Source organism: Sminthopsis crassicaudata, chromosome 1 (assembly GCF_048593235.1).
Source record: "Sminthopsis crassicaudata isolate SCR6 chromosome 1, ASM4859323v1, whole genome shotgun sequence".
Lineage (NCBI taxonomy): Eukaryota > Metazoa > Chordata > Mammalia > Dasyuromorphia > Dasyuridae > Sminthopsis > Sminthopsis crassicaudata.
The window spans coordinates 289,303,796-289,320,429 of NC_133617.1; the positions used below are offsets into that span (position 1 = coordinate 289,303,796).

The 16,634-nt window shown below is 36.3% G+C and overlaps 1 protein-coding gene and 1 long non-coding RNA gene across 7 annotated transcripts in view; one reads left to right on the top strand and one right to left on the bottom strand.

Moving 5' to 3' along the window:
• The window catches only part of IL7 (interleukin 7), a 38,958-nt gene extending 29,280 nt beyond the window's left edge, over window positions 1–9,678 (bottom strand). For 2 of the 4 annotated variants that reach the window (XR_012484347.1, XM_074278944.1), the window contains exons 1-2: window positions 9,142–9,674; window positions 1,102–1,241 (exon numbers count right to left, since the gene is read on the bottom strand). Coding sequence is in view for 3 of the 4 variants with exons in the window: in XM_074278944.1 (XP_074135045.1) it covers window positions 1,102–1,241; window positions 9,142–9,208 (207 nt within the window). In the remaining variant the exon portion in view is untranslated. Of the gene's footprint in view, window positions 1–1,101; window positions 1,242–9,141 lie in introns of all 4 variants that reach the window. The other 2 variants (XM_074278945.1, XM_074278946.1) reach the window with 2 other exon arrangements.
• The window catches only part of LOC141549409 (uncharacterized), a 96,897-nt gene continuing 88,405 nt past the window's right edge, over window positions 8,143–16,634 (top strand). Inside the window, exon 1 of one of the 3 annotated variants that reach the window (XR_012484349.1) lies at window positions 8,143–8,715. This is a non-coding gene — a long non-coding RNA (uncharacterized LOC141549409). Of the gene's footprint in view, window positions 8,716–8,868; window positions 9,046–16,634 lie in introns of those variants that run through there. The other 2 variants (XR_012484348.1, XR_012484350.1) reach the window with 2 other exon arrangements.

Here is a 16,634-nt window from a genome sequence, read left to right on the forward strand (position 1 = left end):
AAAAAAGGAGAGGAAAAAACAGTAAAGAGCAATGCCATGAAGACCCAGAGCAGAAAGACTATTCTGAAGAACAAGTGGTCAATAGAAAGGTCAAGAATAATTTAGTATTAAGAATGTAAGATAGCATGGAAGACTAATGAAATCTATATGCCTGAAAGGTGAAAGAGTACCCAAATTAATGAGAATATGGCTCCACTGAAATTTTGCAGAATAAAATCTATCCAGGATGGCTGAGTGGATGAAAGGCCTCTATAGCAATGGTATCCACCCACTCCTAGCTTTTGCTTTCCTCCTTTGACTGTTCTCCTGGATGGATCCAACTAGAAACTTTCAAGATACTTTATTATTCATATAGCTTAGAAGAGGTGGTAATTACAAACTCTATTCCTTCCAGGAAGATGGAAGACCATTCAGCCTTATCATGTGCCTTGCCACGTTTTCCTAATGTCTTCTACACTTTATCTTCTGTTCTGCCTCTTAAACTATTGGTATAATTTGAATCCTGCTGTCTGCCACTACCCCTACATTTACAATTAATGGATCTTTCCATTCACTCTATCATGAATTTTCTTTTCTGTGTTATTGCCCCTAATTAAAATGTGAGCTTCTTGAGAGTAGAAATTGTCCCACTTAAATTTGTATTTCCATTTCTTAGCACATAGAAATCCATTTTCATTCATCTGTATATCCATTCACTCATTTATGATACTTTGATATGTTATTCAAGCAACATTAAAAATAAAAAAAAGCACAGGATTAATTGGTTACATGAGGCTAATAACATTTATTTATCTCAAACGAATTTACTCAGTATAATTTACTTAAGAAGCAGTGTTGCGTAATTTATAGAATTGGCCTTCAAGCCTGGAACTAGGAGTTTGGTTTTCTCACTCTAAATTAATTTTCACAACAAAATAATGGGACTACTACCAAATAACAAGTATTGATTCATGTATATTGTTAATAACAGCAAACTTAATCTGTATCATATATATTTCACCTACTTGCAAAATAATACACATCTCCACATTTTTAATGTCTAATGTCAATTTAAAAATTATTATCAAATAAAAATATTAAGAAGACAAAACAATTACATACCAAATTCCCAATGTTGACATGTAAGATATGTGTATACTCTTGTATTGCTTTATTCTTATCTTCAATTTCACAATCAGAAGAAGTTACTGGTAACAGAACAAGGATCAGTGAAGGAACTCCAAAGATAGACCTAAAAAAAACTAAATTCAAGATCATATAAGAATTCTATCAAATGAAACACGTCAGGTAGTTACATAATCCAAGTGAAGTTTATATATTTCTGATAAATAAAAGTTCACCTTTATCTGTAGAGGTCATAAAGTTCTCTTTACAAATCAATTATTATTTTGAATAGAGTGTCATTTTGAAATATAGCTTTCTTTCACTGCAATTGGGCAGTTTATTCTGATTAGCTGACTAGTTTGAGTAGAAGTGATAGAGGTGAGGTAATCACTGCTTTTCTCAGAATCTGATAACTATCTGAACTTGAAGGATTAACTCTAGGGACAGAATGTTAGCTTAGTCTTTTTAGATTTTTTTTGGTATTCACGACCATGTACATTTATGTGTATATATATACACATTCATATTACATATGTCTATGTATATATGTATATACAAATATTCAATGTCTCTACACACACACACACACACATATATATATATACATACACATATACACACAATTATGTTAGAAAAGTCTAAAGACATCTCATTAACCCATCAGGTAGCACATTTAATTTTTGGATAACTTTGTTATCAAGTTCTTCCTTCTATTGGGTCAACAACATTTTTTCATTTTAACATCTGCGTTTGTGATTAATGTGTTGAGATTTGTCAACTGTCAGCCCATGCAAGATAATGAATTTCTAATACAAAATTTCTACCAGCCATATCTTGCTAGGCATTCACTAGTTACTAAATGTTTATAGCCTGCAGTAATATGTTGCATAATTTCTACTAACTTCTTGCATAATCTTAATTGGTTAATAAATCTGAGTTCATTAAGGATAACTTTTCTGAGATTTCTGGTGGCAATCACCAGATCCTGATTTTTTGTTGTTGTTGTTGGGTTTTTTTTTTTTTTTTTTGGTTCAACTTGTTGCATTTTTTACTTGATTTAAAAAGAATCAGTAATTAATGAAAAATCCTATGGGCCATTAAGCTTAAACAAACCAATGAGAAAACCAATTTTCTGGAGCCTTTAAACACACAGCACCAATTCAATAACACCAAATATATTATTATGCCTTTGAAATGGTTTTCAGAACAATAAATAAAAAGACAAATTCAAATAAAAAAGTAAATTTTGTATTATTGAAAAAATATAAAAATCACGATGAGTAAAACAATTATGTACAGTCAAATTTTCCTTTCTCTTTCTGTCTTCCTTTTTTAATCTTTTAGGAATAACATGGCAATAAAATCACTACAGAACATTTCCAGTCTGATGATAAGCAATTGATCATTCATTCACATTTGTACATGAGAGTACAGGCCTGATAACATTCTTCCCTTAATTTCACCTTGAAAATAATGTTTCTGCTATCTGAACTGGTTATGCCAACTTGGAGATCAATCCAGGTAACCACACTTTCATTCCCACCAGGCATCTCCAAGCTCTTTCTGAATAATAGGGAAGATTACTCATGAAGATAAAAATTGGTATGCCCATTAGGCAGATATATAAACAGCCAACACAGAGAAGTCTTGCCTAGGAGGGATAGAAATCTGAAATACCAGGTTTCCTTTCCAGCATCATTAATTCCATGGAAGTTAATTAAACATGGCTTCTGTCATTAAACTGTCTAAAAGGCAGGGTAGAATCCAGCAGAAAACTTGGCTGAAGGTGTTTCTGCTATTTCAAGCTTCCCTTTTAAAGAATCCATGAATTTTTCTGCTCTGGAATCAGAAGTCCTAGGTTCAGAATCTCACGTCTGATAATTATCCACTTAGTTCTAGGTCAATTATCCTATTGGTGTGGTGCATCCTTTAGGAAATATGTACTAATAGCCCATGGCTACCTGGGTATGGGAGTAGTGTAATACAGTCCTTAGGCTAATCCCTTAGGAATATTACTTCACTTGGCCAGGATGCTGAGTCCAAAAGATTTTTGCTTGTCAGATAAAAGCCAGCTGGCCAGTGATAACAGGGCTCCTGAAACTAATCAGAATCAATAATGAGGTGCCTAAAGTTAATGCAGGTGTAGTATAAAATTGGCTGCTCGCCACTTGACTTAAGAACATACCTCTGAAAGGTTTTACCCATCCCCCAGTTCTGCCCATATAATTATAGGTAGGGCATAAAGTAAGAACTTGATCACTCCTCAACTCCCACCTCTAAGCTATAAAATTATAATAAAACTTAGTTGCTAAAAATAAAACAGAATAAAAATAAAAATGAGTAAGCAAAAGAAAAAGAACCCAACTATAGATAGCCATTTTGGTATTAAAGAAGATTTGAGTTTATATTCAGAGGAAGATAGTGAAGTAAAAAAAAAAGTTATTTTTTATCTAAAAGGATAATATCAAATGATTACCCTCCCCCCAAAAAAGAATTCAAAAATCAAATAAAAGCAAAAGCAATCTAAGGAAAATTATGAAAAAGTAAATCAAATGGAAAAAGATACAAAATCTCAAGGAAGAAAAACCAGAGTTAAGCAAGTGGACCAAATGACATTATAAGACAATTAGAAAAAATAAAACAAAACAAAAAAAACCCTAGAAGACAATCTAAAACATCTCATTAGAAAAACAATTGATGTAGAGAACAGATCAAGGAGGGACAATATAATAACTATTATACTACCTGAAATTTATGATAAAAGTAATCTGAGTATATATTACAAGAAATTACTAAGGGAAATTGCCCTAATGTTCTAGAATAAGAGAGTAAAATGAAAATAGAAAGAATCTACCATTCACCCTCTGAAAGAGATCCCAGGAAGAAAAGTTATAGGAATGTCATAGGCAAATTTCAAAATTCCCAGGTTAAAAAGAAATTTTTTCAAGCAACAAGAAAAAAACACATTTAAATTCTGCAGAAAATGAATCAGGATTTCACAAGACCTAGTAGCTTCTACATTAAAAGACAACAGAGCTCTGAATAATATATTTCAAAGAACAAATTAACTGGGATTGTATCCAAACAAAGTTGAGTATAATCCTGAATGGAAAAAAACAAACAAACAAACAAAAAAAAACAGGCATTTGATGAACTGAAAGCCTTTCAAGTATTTGTAACTAAAAGACTGAACTTAATGAAAATTAGATATAAAAGATCCAGAAGAAATATAAAGAAATCCTTAAAGACTTTAAATGAATGAGGGAAAGGAAAAAGGAGAAGGTAATAAGGATAGTATAAAAAGAGAGATTGAAAAGGAAAATAGTGAGTAAAAATAAGGTGGAGGGAAATTCTCAAATAATAATTATAAATTTGAATGTGTATGATATGGACTCACCCATAAAACAGAAATGTATAGCAGAATGGGTTAAACATAAAAATCCAACAATATGTTGTTTCTAAGAAACACATTTAAGAATGAGAGCTACAGAGTTAAAATTGAGAGTTGGAGTAGAATTTATACTTCAGCTGACGCAAAAAATGCAGCAATTATGATCTCAAACTAAATTATAAAGTAGATTTACTTAAAAGAGAAACAGGATAACTTCATTTTGATCAAAGGTATTAGTAGATAAGGAAGCAATATCAATACTTTCAATACTTAACCTATAAGTAACACATACTATAGTATCTAAATTAAAAAAAAAAAAGTTAAATGAATTATGGGCTAAAATAGATAGTAGTACTATAATAGTAGGGGACTTAAATCTTCCCCTCTTAGAACTAGATGAATCTAACAAAAAAAAAAAAAAAAGGAAGAAGGGAGTAAACAAATTTTAGATAAACTTGACATGAAAGCTACATGGAGAGAATTGAATGGAAATAAAAAGGAATGCATCTTTTCTCAGAAATTTATAGTAACTTTACAAAGACTAACATATGTTAGTACACAAAATTTTTATAGTTAAAAGCAGAAAAACAGAAATATTTAAAGTATCTTTCTCAGATCATAAATCAGTGAAGATTATAGGAAACACTGATTAAAAACTAATTGGAAATTAAACAACCTAATCTTAAAGAATGAGTGTTAAGGAACAAATTATAGAAACAATCAATCATTTCCTTAAAAGAGAATTAAAATAATGAGATAACATATCAAAACCTAGGGGATATGGCAAAAGCAATGATTAGAGGAAAATTTACATCTCAAAATGCTTACATCATTAAGTAGAGAAAGCAGATTAATGAACTGGGTATTAATTGAAAAATTAAAAAAGAACAAATTTTTAATTCCCAATCAAACACTAAATTGGAAATCCCAAAATTAAAGCTGACATTAATAAAATTTAGGATCAACAAAAAAAAAAATGAGTTAATAAAAATAGGAGCTGGTTTCATGAAAAAACAAATGAAATAAACAATTGGTTAAGTGGATTTAAAGAAGAGAAAAGAAAACCAAATCACTGTTATCAAACATAAAGGGATGAATACATCATTAACAAAGATAAAATTAAAGGAATTATAGGAAGTTATTTTGTCCAATTATATGCCAATAAATTTAACAACTTCAGTGAAATGGAAGAGTATTTATAAAAATTGCCTACATTAGCAGAAGAGGAAACAATATCTAAACCTACTTTAGAAAAAGAAATTAAACAAGCCATAAAAGAGCTTCCTAAAAGTATATTTACATGTGAATTCTAACAAACACTTAAAGATCAACTAATTCCAATGTTAAATTATTTGTAATAAAAGATAAAAAAGGAATCCTGCCAAATTCCTTTTGTGAAGCAAATATGATACTGATACTTAAACCAGGAAGAGTAAAATAAAGAAAACAAAAAGTATCAATCAATTTCATTAATGGCTATGAATGCAAAATTCTAAATAAAATACTAGCTAAAATATTGCAATATATTGAAAAGATTATACACAATCTATTTATATGTAATCTAACATCTTTATTTTACAGATGAGGAAGCTATGTCCCAGATAGGTAAAATGATTTATCTAATATAGTTTCTGGTCATCTCTGTGATCTTGAAGGATGGGTAAGAATTGACTGCAGACTACCTCTACTTTCTAGGCTCACTCATCACTAAGATAGTGTGTATTCAGATGTAAGATATCAAAATGTTTTGGAGACACTGTTTTCCAAAGCTAAGGCTCAATAAGCAGGTTGTGCCCTGAGCTCTGTATAATAACAATCTTTTGTGTTTTGGTTAATCTTATCCTCTGGCAGAGTGGTATTACTTTAACCAGCATCAGGCATTCATTCACTAAGGTAGCTTCCTCTATTTCCTAAAGCATCTCGACATGCTCACAATCCCTACTGTTTGTAACTGTTAGGTGAACTGAACCAAGCACTACCGTGCTAATTCTCCCTCTATACCTCACATCCTCCACTGTCTTACAATCATCTTGGAAATGGACTCAGGAAAACCTGCATTGCCCATATATCAGCCTGTCATGAAAATTGCTAATCAAGACCTAAGAATGATTGCATCATGGTCCAGCCCACTGTGGTTTTTCGTGGATATAAACCCTGGCTTTTCTCCAGCATGTTAAGTCTTCCTTCTCAGGATAACTTCTGCTTGCAAGCATTTTTCTCTTTTTGAAATTAAACTTGTGTTAGATCTCTGACTCTCCTGTCTCTAGCTTGCTCTGATTGTCTCCAGCCACCTACAGGTTGGAGACCAAGTCTGTTCTAGTTGACAAGTTTCCTTGCAGCTCCTGAAAATAAAAGTAGAGTTCCTAATTGATAAAATTTCTGACTTCCGTTTCAGGACCCTATCTACTAAGCTGTGGTGTCTTTCAGATGCTCTAATATTCTAGCCAGGGCTTTTTGCTTTGTACCATTGCCCCATAGTGTTGATGATGCTTTCCATCTGCTAGCCTTATCCCTTTATTCTTTGGCATTTTACTAGGAAATCCTTTGTTTCAAAACCTATTGTGAAACATGTTCTCTACATTTACTCTATCTGTCTGCAAGAACATTTTTTTTTTTGCTTTGTTTTGCTTTTACTAGTCCAAGGGGCATAACATACCCAGAACTGACCAAACAGAAAATTCTCCAGATTTATGTTTTTGTAATTTATAATTCTAAAAATGGCTGTTTTGATAAATAATAATGTGCTATAAATCCACAGTGCAGCTCACCTGGGCTAATTTTTACTGTTAACCTCTTTCAATGTTTCCTCAATTAAGATCTTTCAATACCCACCCCCCCACCTCCTAACCCTAGTGTAATATTTAGAGACAAAACTGGAATCTCTTGAACAATAGCTTATAAATTGAGTTGTGTCCTCTCTTTTTCATGTCATGTCACTTTGAATATATAGACATAATTAAATCAAACAATTGTTTTCTTTTCATGTTTGGCATTAGGATCCAGAAGATCTATAAACTCTATTTATGTACAACAAAGGGTTAAAAATCTTGGGGCTAGGAAGTCATAACAACACAGATCTGAAGCTAGAAGAAGCTCACAAATCATCTAGTCCAATCCCTTTATTTTGCTAGTGAAGAAACTGAGGTCTAGCAAGATTGAAATGACTTGCCCAGAAGGTTGTGTCAAATACCAGAGGTGGTATTTGAACTGGAGATTCCAGGATGAACATTCTTTACCAAAATTCCTACATGAACAATTCAGCATGAAATCATCTTTCTAAAGGCAAAGTTCATTAAAGGAGATTAACCATAGATATGGAAAAACAGTATTATGCACAATTAAGTGTCTAGGTATTCCTTGTGAGACTAAATTATAAAGATCAAGAACGAAATGAAGAGAAGGCTGATCCCAAGTTTGGCTCCCTCTCTCCTTCTCTCCCTCTCTCCCTCTCTGTCTCCGTGTCTCTCTGTCTCTGTCTCTCTCTCTTCCCCCCTCTTCCCTCCCTCCCTCCCTCCCTCTCACATCAAAGAGTCTCCTCCCCCAAAACACAGACCTACCTTTTGTCACTGGATTTGCTTGTAAAATCAGAAGGGATGCAATTTTGATTTAAAGTTCTAGCCAGGAAATGAGACTGATATATGCCTCATTCTGTCCGTTTCCTCCATCCTCCCCTTTGAGGATTATGACACAAACTATTCCACTCCCTCTGTACAGAGCTATTCCTTTCACCTTCCTTTCTTCCCTGCCCTTTCTCCTTTGGGTGCCATAAACCTGTTGGCCCTTTGCACAGTCCATAACAGCTGTCAACAGAAAGTAAACAACCTGGATTCATTCTTTGCTAGTTTTATCCAATCTCCTCTCGGTTCTTAAATCCATTCTCTTTTTCAGTGGGGAGGAGAGAGGTGGTAGTGGGGTGACTTGTAATTTCGAATCTGATTCATGCCTAACTCTTTATCCAAAGTAGATCTATAGGAAAACCCAGAACTCTGCGTGATTCTGCCCCCACTACCAGTCTCGTGGCTGGGTTCCGGACAGCACGAGCCAAGTACAGCCCTAATCACGAAAATCACAATTCCACTAGGGGAAAAACCCGGGATTTTCCAGTGACCTGCCGGAGTGGGGTTTAAAAAGGCGCCTTGGGGGAGCTTCGCTTTCATTTCGGCTGAGCAGTGGGAGAGCTACTTGCAGCCCTCCCAGCTCGTCGGGTGCCAGTAAAAAAAGTAAGCAGGCACGGGCGCAGTGGGGCAGGAGACTGGTCTCGGTGACGGGTGTTTGGTGTTGGGGATCGGGAATTGGGCTAGGAGAGGGCAGGCTGGACTAGGGACTGGGCTGGAGGATGACCCGACTGAGGGGGCGGGGAGCGCCCGCAGTTTTTCTCCGTGCAGGAGGAGCGAGCTCCCGCCGGACGCAGCTCCCAGCTGCCCTTTGCTACTCGCCAAGGGAGGCGCGGCCCCAGGTGCGAGAGGCTGCACCTCGCACGCACGCCAACCCGTCGGGACCGGCAGCTTGGAGTGGGAGAGCCTGGGCGCCGGGAAGGTGCAAAGTGCAAGGTGGGGCTGCAAAAGAAAACCAGTGGTTGGGGTAGGGGCTGCGCGGATCCGCCCGGCGCCCCGAGGTGCACGGGACGCAGTACCTGTCACGCTTACCATGGAACATGGTCTGCGTGCGCTGCAGGAGCCGGCTGCGGTCATGTTGGCGGCAGCAGAGTCTCATGGCCCATGGTGTCTGCCTGCCTCCGCCTCCTCCTCCGCCGAGGTTCACGGGAGTGTGCACTGGGCCAGACGGGCTCTACAGCTGGCTCGTCTCACCCACGCCGCGCCCGCCGCTTCATCCATCCCGGAGGGAGGCGGGAGGGGGGGGCGGTGCACGCCACAAGCGGGCTTGGGCTTCGCTTGCTTTTTCCGTGACTTCCGTGTGCCAGGCCAGCGGTCTACTTTCAGTTTCTACTTTGGGTCTTGCTCTGAGGGAGTAAACTTCGGGTTCATCTCTGGGACACCTTTCTCCCGACCCGCTCCCTTCTCTTTTACACTGTTCTCTCTGCCCCTTACACCCAGAGTCTTTCCTCGCGTAGCCCGAGCACTTCTGGCGACTTTCCAAGCCACTAACTCCCAAGAGAAATTGTTGACATTGGAAAGGGATGGCTCCGTTATGAATCAGAGCGATCCGGGTCAGTCTTTCCAGATGACCTTTATCACATTAACTAAATACTACAAAGCTATAGACTTGGGGCATCTTGCCTTTTTTTTTTTTTTTTTGTGGCTAAGGAAACTATTTGCACAGCATGCAAGGGTGGGATCCGAAGTGGTACAGATGTCTACTATATCAGTCTGCTGCTGATGCTTTGGGAATTCCCAAGCTGTCCAGTAAAAAAGGAAAGGTTGAGTAGGATTGCATGACTGAAACTGGTTACACCCTCCTCTCCACCCTTAAACACTATCACTTTACTTGCAGACTTATGTACTTGTATCCACTAATAGCTATAGTGCCTCGCAAGGATTTCTGTCTCGTTCAGAACATATGGGTGGATATCTTTGGTTCAAGAATCTTAGTCCAAAATAATGTGCAATTCTCTCAAATACGAATTTATCTTAATTAACTTTAATTGAATCATTGAGATGCTTATTAACTCTTTTTAATTTTATTTTAGAGTTTAGAAGCTTCTTGAGAATAGGGATTATTTTATTCTTTACAAACCCAACACTTAGCACTCTCCTGGGCTCATATTAGGCACTTAATAAATGCTTCTTGACTGAAGTGGGGCAGAAGATCTGATTATTAAATACTTAATAACTGAGTGGTGGAAAGAGTACTGGATATGGAGTTGGGCTTTCTATATTATAATTCTAGCTACTTATTAGTTTCGGGATTTAGGAAAGAGTTAACTGCCACTATGTGCCACTCAGCTTCCTCATCTAACAATTGAATTAAATGTATGTAAATGAACTCAGGTAGTAAATATGACTATATAATTATCTCTGCAACTCGGTGGCTTTGGAAGTAAATGCCTTATTTAAAAGAAAAAAAGGTTAGGAAAAACATGGTAGGGGGAGGGGGAGAATGATAGTATGTATTAGAATAAATAGTCTTGTGTCAAGGCATTGAAGAACCAAAGTGGGGTAGCATTTGGAATAAGATAAATAGGGCTGGGAGGGAAGTGATTATTTTTTATTGAATATATTACAGCTTACCTGGACCAAAAAGATGAAAAAGATAAGGAATTTAAAAAACAGATCCCAAGGTGCATGATACAAGAGCATAAGAGGTAGTGAGCGTTGAGGAGAGAACTACTTCAATTACCTGGGCATAAATTTTAGCGGTTTTCCTTTTTGGATCTGATATATATTGACGACGGAGGTGAGGTGGTGGTTGCTGGGATGGAAATTATGGTAACTTTAGGGGCATGGAAATGATAGAATTTGTGATACTGAAGGAGAAGAAAACTGAGATGAGTTTGATATTCATTCATGGATGAATGGGAATGGATGGAGATTTAAAATAGTTTTAGAGGAGGGATAAAAAATATATTATTGATCCAATTATACAGATCAAATGAGGCTAGTAGGGATGAGAAGCTGGGCTAGAATGAAGTTCTGAAAACTAAAAGAGAAAGAGTTTAAATGAATGGACAAAAGGGAAATCATCATATCTTTTGTTTTTTATGTTACATATCCAAATCCACATATCCTCCTTCCTTCCCAGAGTGCCATCCTTTATACTAAGGAATTAAAAAGAGATATGTTGAGGTGGGAGGGAAGGGAAAGGGAAGGAATGAAGGGGAGTTCAACATAATGAATCAAGAAATCAAAAAACAAAACAAAACAAAAAACCCCAAAAAACCTGGAACATTATATGCGGTTTTCTGCATATAGCATCCTTGTCTTAAAAGGACATTTAAAGAATAGGTAAGCAAGAGAATACATACAATAGAGTAGCATGATCCTCTAAAAAACCTAGGTTCCTAAAGCTCATAATAAGCCAAGGCTAGTAAGGAAAATTAAGAATAACAAAACTAGTAAGGAAAAGTAAGGATAATGAAAAAATTTTTACACTATGGGAAAAAAGTTTCAGAAAAAAAAAAAAAAACTAGTACTGCTATTGAAGATAGATGGGACAATGACATTGGATTATAGAAAATGTGGAGCTCCTCAATTCATTTTTTTCAGTTTATATAAAGGAGAGTAATCTTCAGAATGGAAAAGACAGAAAAAATACTTAAAGTTGCTCCCCCAAGATAAGTAAGAAGTGAGTAAGAAACTAAACTAGATTTAAATTTTTCTAGATTATTGAGGGAATTAGCATATATGATTACTAAACCATTAAAATATTATAAAGAACTGAAGAAGGAAAAAAAAAGAAATGGACAAGTTGTACCTCAGTTTTCATCAGGAAGGGAAAAAAATCTTGCAAATTCTACAGATAAAAATGATGCAAACTACAATTTAAAAAAACATAATGCTTGGTATATAACTGGCACTTAAAATGTGGATTGACTAATAGGATTTGGAAAAATAGAGATAAGGACTGGATAGCAAGATTAGGTGGATTTAGACTGAATGAGCAGACCTAAAAATAGTCAATAATGGTTTGATGTCAGTTTAGCAGAATGTTTCTAGAAATCACCAGAGATCTCTGCTTGATTCTTTGCTGCTTAATGTTTTTTGTTTTTCTTTTCTTCTTTTTTTTTAATCAATGAATTGTTTAAGGTCCTGGATGAAATGTTTATTATATTTATAGAGGATACAAGGTTGGGAGGGATTGCTAACACAGGATACTACATTCAAGATGCAAAAATATTTTGATGTTAAACATCAACATGAAATTTAATAGAGATAAAAATAATTTTACACTGAGGTTCAAACAATAAATTTACCAAGTAAAACGTGAAGGATTGTGACTAGACAACAATTTGTCTGGAAAATACAGAGTTTTAAATGAACTTCATCATGAGCCAACCTTGTGCGAAAGCAACCAAAAAAATCTCCTGTGATCTTAAGCAGTAGTTGGAGAAGTAGAGTAATCAGAACTGGAGAGCTGAGACTTTTCTGTCTTGGTCAGACTACATCTGGCATATTTCTTGCAGTTTTAGCTATCAAATTTTAGAAAGTATTCTGAGTTGGGAAGGAGGCAGAGGAAGGTAAGGAGTATGGTGAAAGATCTCAGCATCATGCTATGTGAGGATATGATGAAAGAGCTAAAGATGTTTATTCTAGAGAAATAACAACAGATTAGACATCCTTACTGTCCTCACATATATGGAAGAAGGATTAATCTTGATTATTTTGGTTCCAGGGGAGCATAACCAAAAGTAGTAAGCAAAATTTGTCAGAGATCAATTTAGACTTGATGTCAGGAAGTCCCTCCTCCCTTCCCAACTTTCTAATAATTATAACTATCTCCAGGTGAAATGAATGAGTTGCCTCAGGAGATTGTAGATTTTCCTTTGCTGGTTGTTCATATAAGTCTGGGTGTTTATAAGCTCTTTATAAGATATGTTGGATATGATATAGAAGGGATTCTAGTTTGGGTTAAATTAAACTAGTTGATATTAAGGGCTGTTAAGGGGCCCTGAAATTGTCTTTTTGAGTTGCCATATTTTCCAGAAATACTGGCCCCAGAGCATGTAGGAGGTCTTGAATGTGCCAAGGATGAATTATGTCATCCTCTTTACCCCTCAAGCTGATATAATTTGTTGTCTGCACTCAAATCTGGATTCCCTGTGTGTCCTTGGAAGGCCCAAACCAGTCTGTGCCAGGCTGGGAAAATCCTTGTGTACCTGGGATCCTTTGCAGATACGTAGACCCTCCTATCCTCATAGTCTAGTGGTTTCTAAGGGAAAAGAAAAAGACTTTGCCATCACTTTGCCCCTCCCCTTCGGAAGGTGTTTTTATCCTTTTTTTCCACCTTCACTGCACTTGTCTCCTCCCATGTCATGCCCCTTCCTGTTTTCTCCTCCTTTTTTTTTTTTTTTGTTGTTGTTGCACTTTCATAAATATGCAAATTTCTGTAAGGACTCTGAACTCTTTGGGTTCCGCATATGTTCATTTCTCTTGTAATAAATCTAGTTTTCACTTAAGTCTTGTGATGTTGTACCTGTTGACAGTGGTAAATGAAGTCTCTTTCAACTTTAAAATTTAGTGTCTATAAGATGGGATGATCACTTTAGAATTCTAAGAAGATGATGAGTTTAATACTTGTGAGCAATACAAAGATGAAGAAAAAGAAGAAAATAGAAATAATAGGGATATTCCTGGGAGGATAAAAGGGGTTGGTAGTGAAAGAGATGATACACAATATAAAATTATATGCAGAAGAAGATGTTATAGTAAACTATATGGCACAGAATATTTCCCCTTTACCTGAGTTGAACTCATTCTTTATACCTATAAAGTCTATTGTGAGAGTAGTTCTAAAGCAAAGTAAAATGATGCACATTTGTAGAGAACACATGTGACAAAAGAGTACTTCCCACCATTGGCTCTGGAAATTTTTTTTTCAGGAAGTGGCTTCTTTGCTATTCTGGTAATTTGCATTAAGCTAGGCTACTTTTCTATTGGGTTGGGCTACTGCACTGCTGCTGGTAATATCTTCCCCACTTCTGTTTAGAGTGGAAGGTACCAGACGTTTCCCTGTGATCTCTCCAGACTTTGCAATGCAAACAAGTTAAAAAGATTACTGGCTGGACTCATCCTTCTCAGAGTTGATTATTTAGTCACCTCTTGATTTCTGCTGTTACTGCAGTTGGTTCTGTTGGATTCTGCTATTGAATCTCAGGGTTCTTCCAGTTTTGAGGGAAAAGATGCACCATTCCAAACTTTCTTCAAGTCTTAAAGGGAGAGGAAGATTCTGAGAAGAAGCCAATATGTTGGGGAAATAGAACTTCAATCATGTCCCTAATTCCAGCTTACTACCTCTGGACTTTGGGAAACTTCTGGGTGAGATATGAGACTATCAGCTGAACTGAATTATCTTGCTCTCAATGGGAGAACTATTATTTAGTATATATACTTGATCTGATTTCTGTTTTTCTATCAAATTTATAAATGGGTTTATCTGATATTTGCCATATATGCTCATTGTGGAACTGGCATTTTATGGGAAGGAAATCAAGCTTTGGATATCTAGCTTAAGTTCTTTCTTTCCCATTAAAGGATAGGAAGTAGGTGTGTTTCTTGAACTTCAAAATTACTTCCTAAAATAATAGTATTTAAGGGAACAGACAGATATAATTCTAGCCTGTTATCCCTTTTCTCTAAGCAAAACTGATTTGTCAGTTTCTGTCCCCAGCTTCTTGTGTTACTCTCATCCCCCATCCCTTGCAGGAATCAAAATCTTTAAAGAAGGGGAATGGAAGAGACACTAAAGATGTCAAATCTTGTCTCCTTGCAAGTCATATCTAGACATACAATTGTGAACTCAAGTATCTAACATGAGGAAAAACATAACACATCAACACACATATATACAGATAGAAAGAGAGAGAGACAGACAAACAGACAGATAGACATTAACAGAGAGAGAGTTCCCGCTCTCAAGGAAATCAAAAGTGTAATGGGTATTATTCAAACTAAGCTTCCACCCCACAACTAGTATGTAGAGGTAAAGACAAGAGAAATTGAATTTGGAATCTTAGAAGATGTCTTCATATATAATAGAGGATTTCTAGGATTTCCCGTCAATGGGATTGTATTGGATCCCCCACTTGCTCAGAGATTAGGGGGATAGCTGGTACTTTTAAAACTTTAAAACAGTAATAGCCTGAGTCCCCCAAAAATTTGCATTAGGCCTGGGATATTTGTCATATAAAATAGAAGTCATGTCATCCTACCTGCTGAGGTTCAGTTGGGCAAGATTTTGTAGCATGACTGAACACAAGCAGATGAATTCTCAGTATCTTTCTTTTTGTTCTGGCATCAACATGAAGCTGACATTTCAAAATTTCTTTTAGACCCCAACCTCAAAACACATATCATCTTTTCTGACTTGTTACCAGAAAATAATCACAAATCATTTGAAATTTCTGATGAAATCTGTAATAAATATTAGAATAAAATAAGTTATGCCAGTAGAATTATATCTCAGTCTTGGAATTTAGTGATGGCTATGGTTGTTCTTCATTCTTGAAGAGGACCAAAATTACATTACTATGTTAGAGTCAAGTTATAGTGTGCCCAACTGTGGCTGATCAGACCAATATGAACTCTGAAGGCTCTACCACTAGTCAGACAAATAGTCTGTATGAACATTTGGGGTGGACTCTCTAACTTGGTGCATCTTGTGAATCTTCTGAGCTAATTCAGTTCTTCTTTGCTCATAGAGCACAGCATCTTCTCTGATGAAGGCACACCATGCTGGGCAGTTCTGTGCCTGTGTCTCCCTTGTCATATAATCAATTCCAAAGTGTTTAAGAGAGACTTTGAGAGTGTCCTTGTATCACTATTTCTGATCACCTTGTGAGTGCTTACTATATGAGTTCTCCTTAAAATAATCTTGGTAACAGGCAATCACGACTTTGTGAAACTTATGTGAAAACTAGGGTTATTATAATAGAAATGAACATGTAGAACCCAAAGTTCACAATCCTTAAAAAGTTTGCATTTTTATAATAGCAGACCAAAGCCAGGAGGAGCATGGCTTGGGAGGGAAAAAGGTGCAGTAAAGATGGGCAGAGGACAAAAGCTCTTCCAACAGGGAGAAGATGGCAAAAACCATATTCTTTTCCCTTAGCAATTATTAGTGAAGATAGGATGGTATATTTCCTTTACAATGGTTCCAACTGCACAATCAATTTCTCAGCCCTTTGTTGATTGGTGCCTGTCTTGACTCTCAAGGACTCACATCCTAGCTTAGAATGCAAACAGTACATGTCAGCTCAGGATGGGGCTTTATCCTTGACACATTGAGGATCTCATGTGTACTCTGAGTTCCATATTTCTAGAAAATCTAGCAACTCAAAAAGACAGTTCAAGAGACCCCTTAACATTTCTTAAATAGGGATGGAGGTGAAATGATCAGACCTGTGATTTAGGAAAATCACTTTGGTGGCTGAAAGGAGGATTGATTATTAGTGTGGGGAAAGATCTGAGGCAGGCAGACCTATCATATTAATAATTCAGGTATGAGGTGATGGAGGGGCTGAACC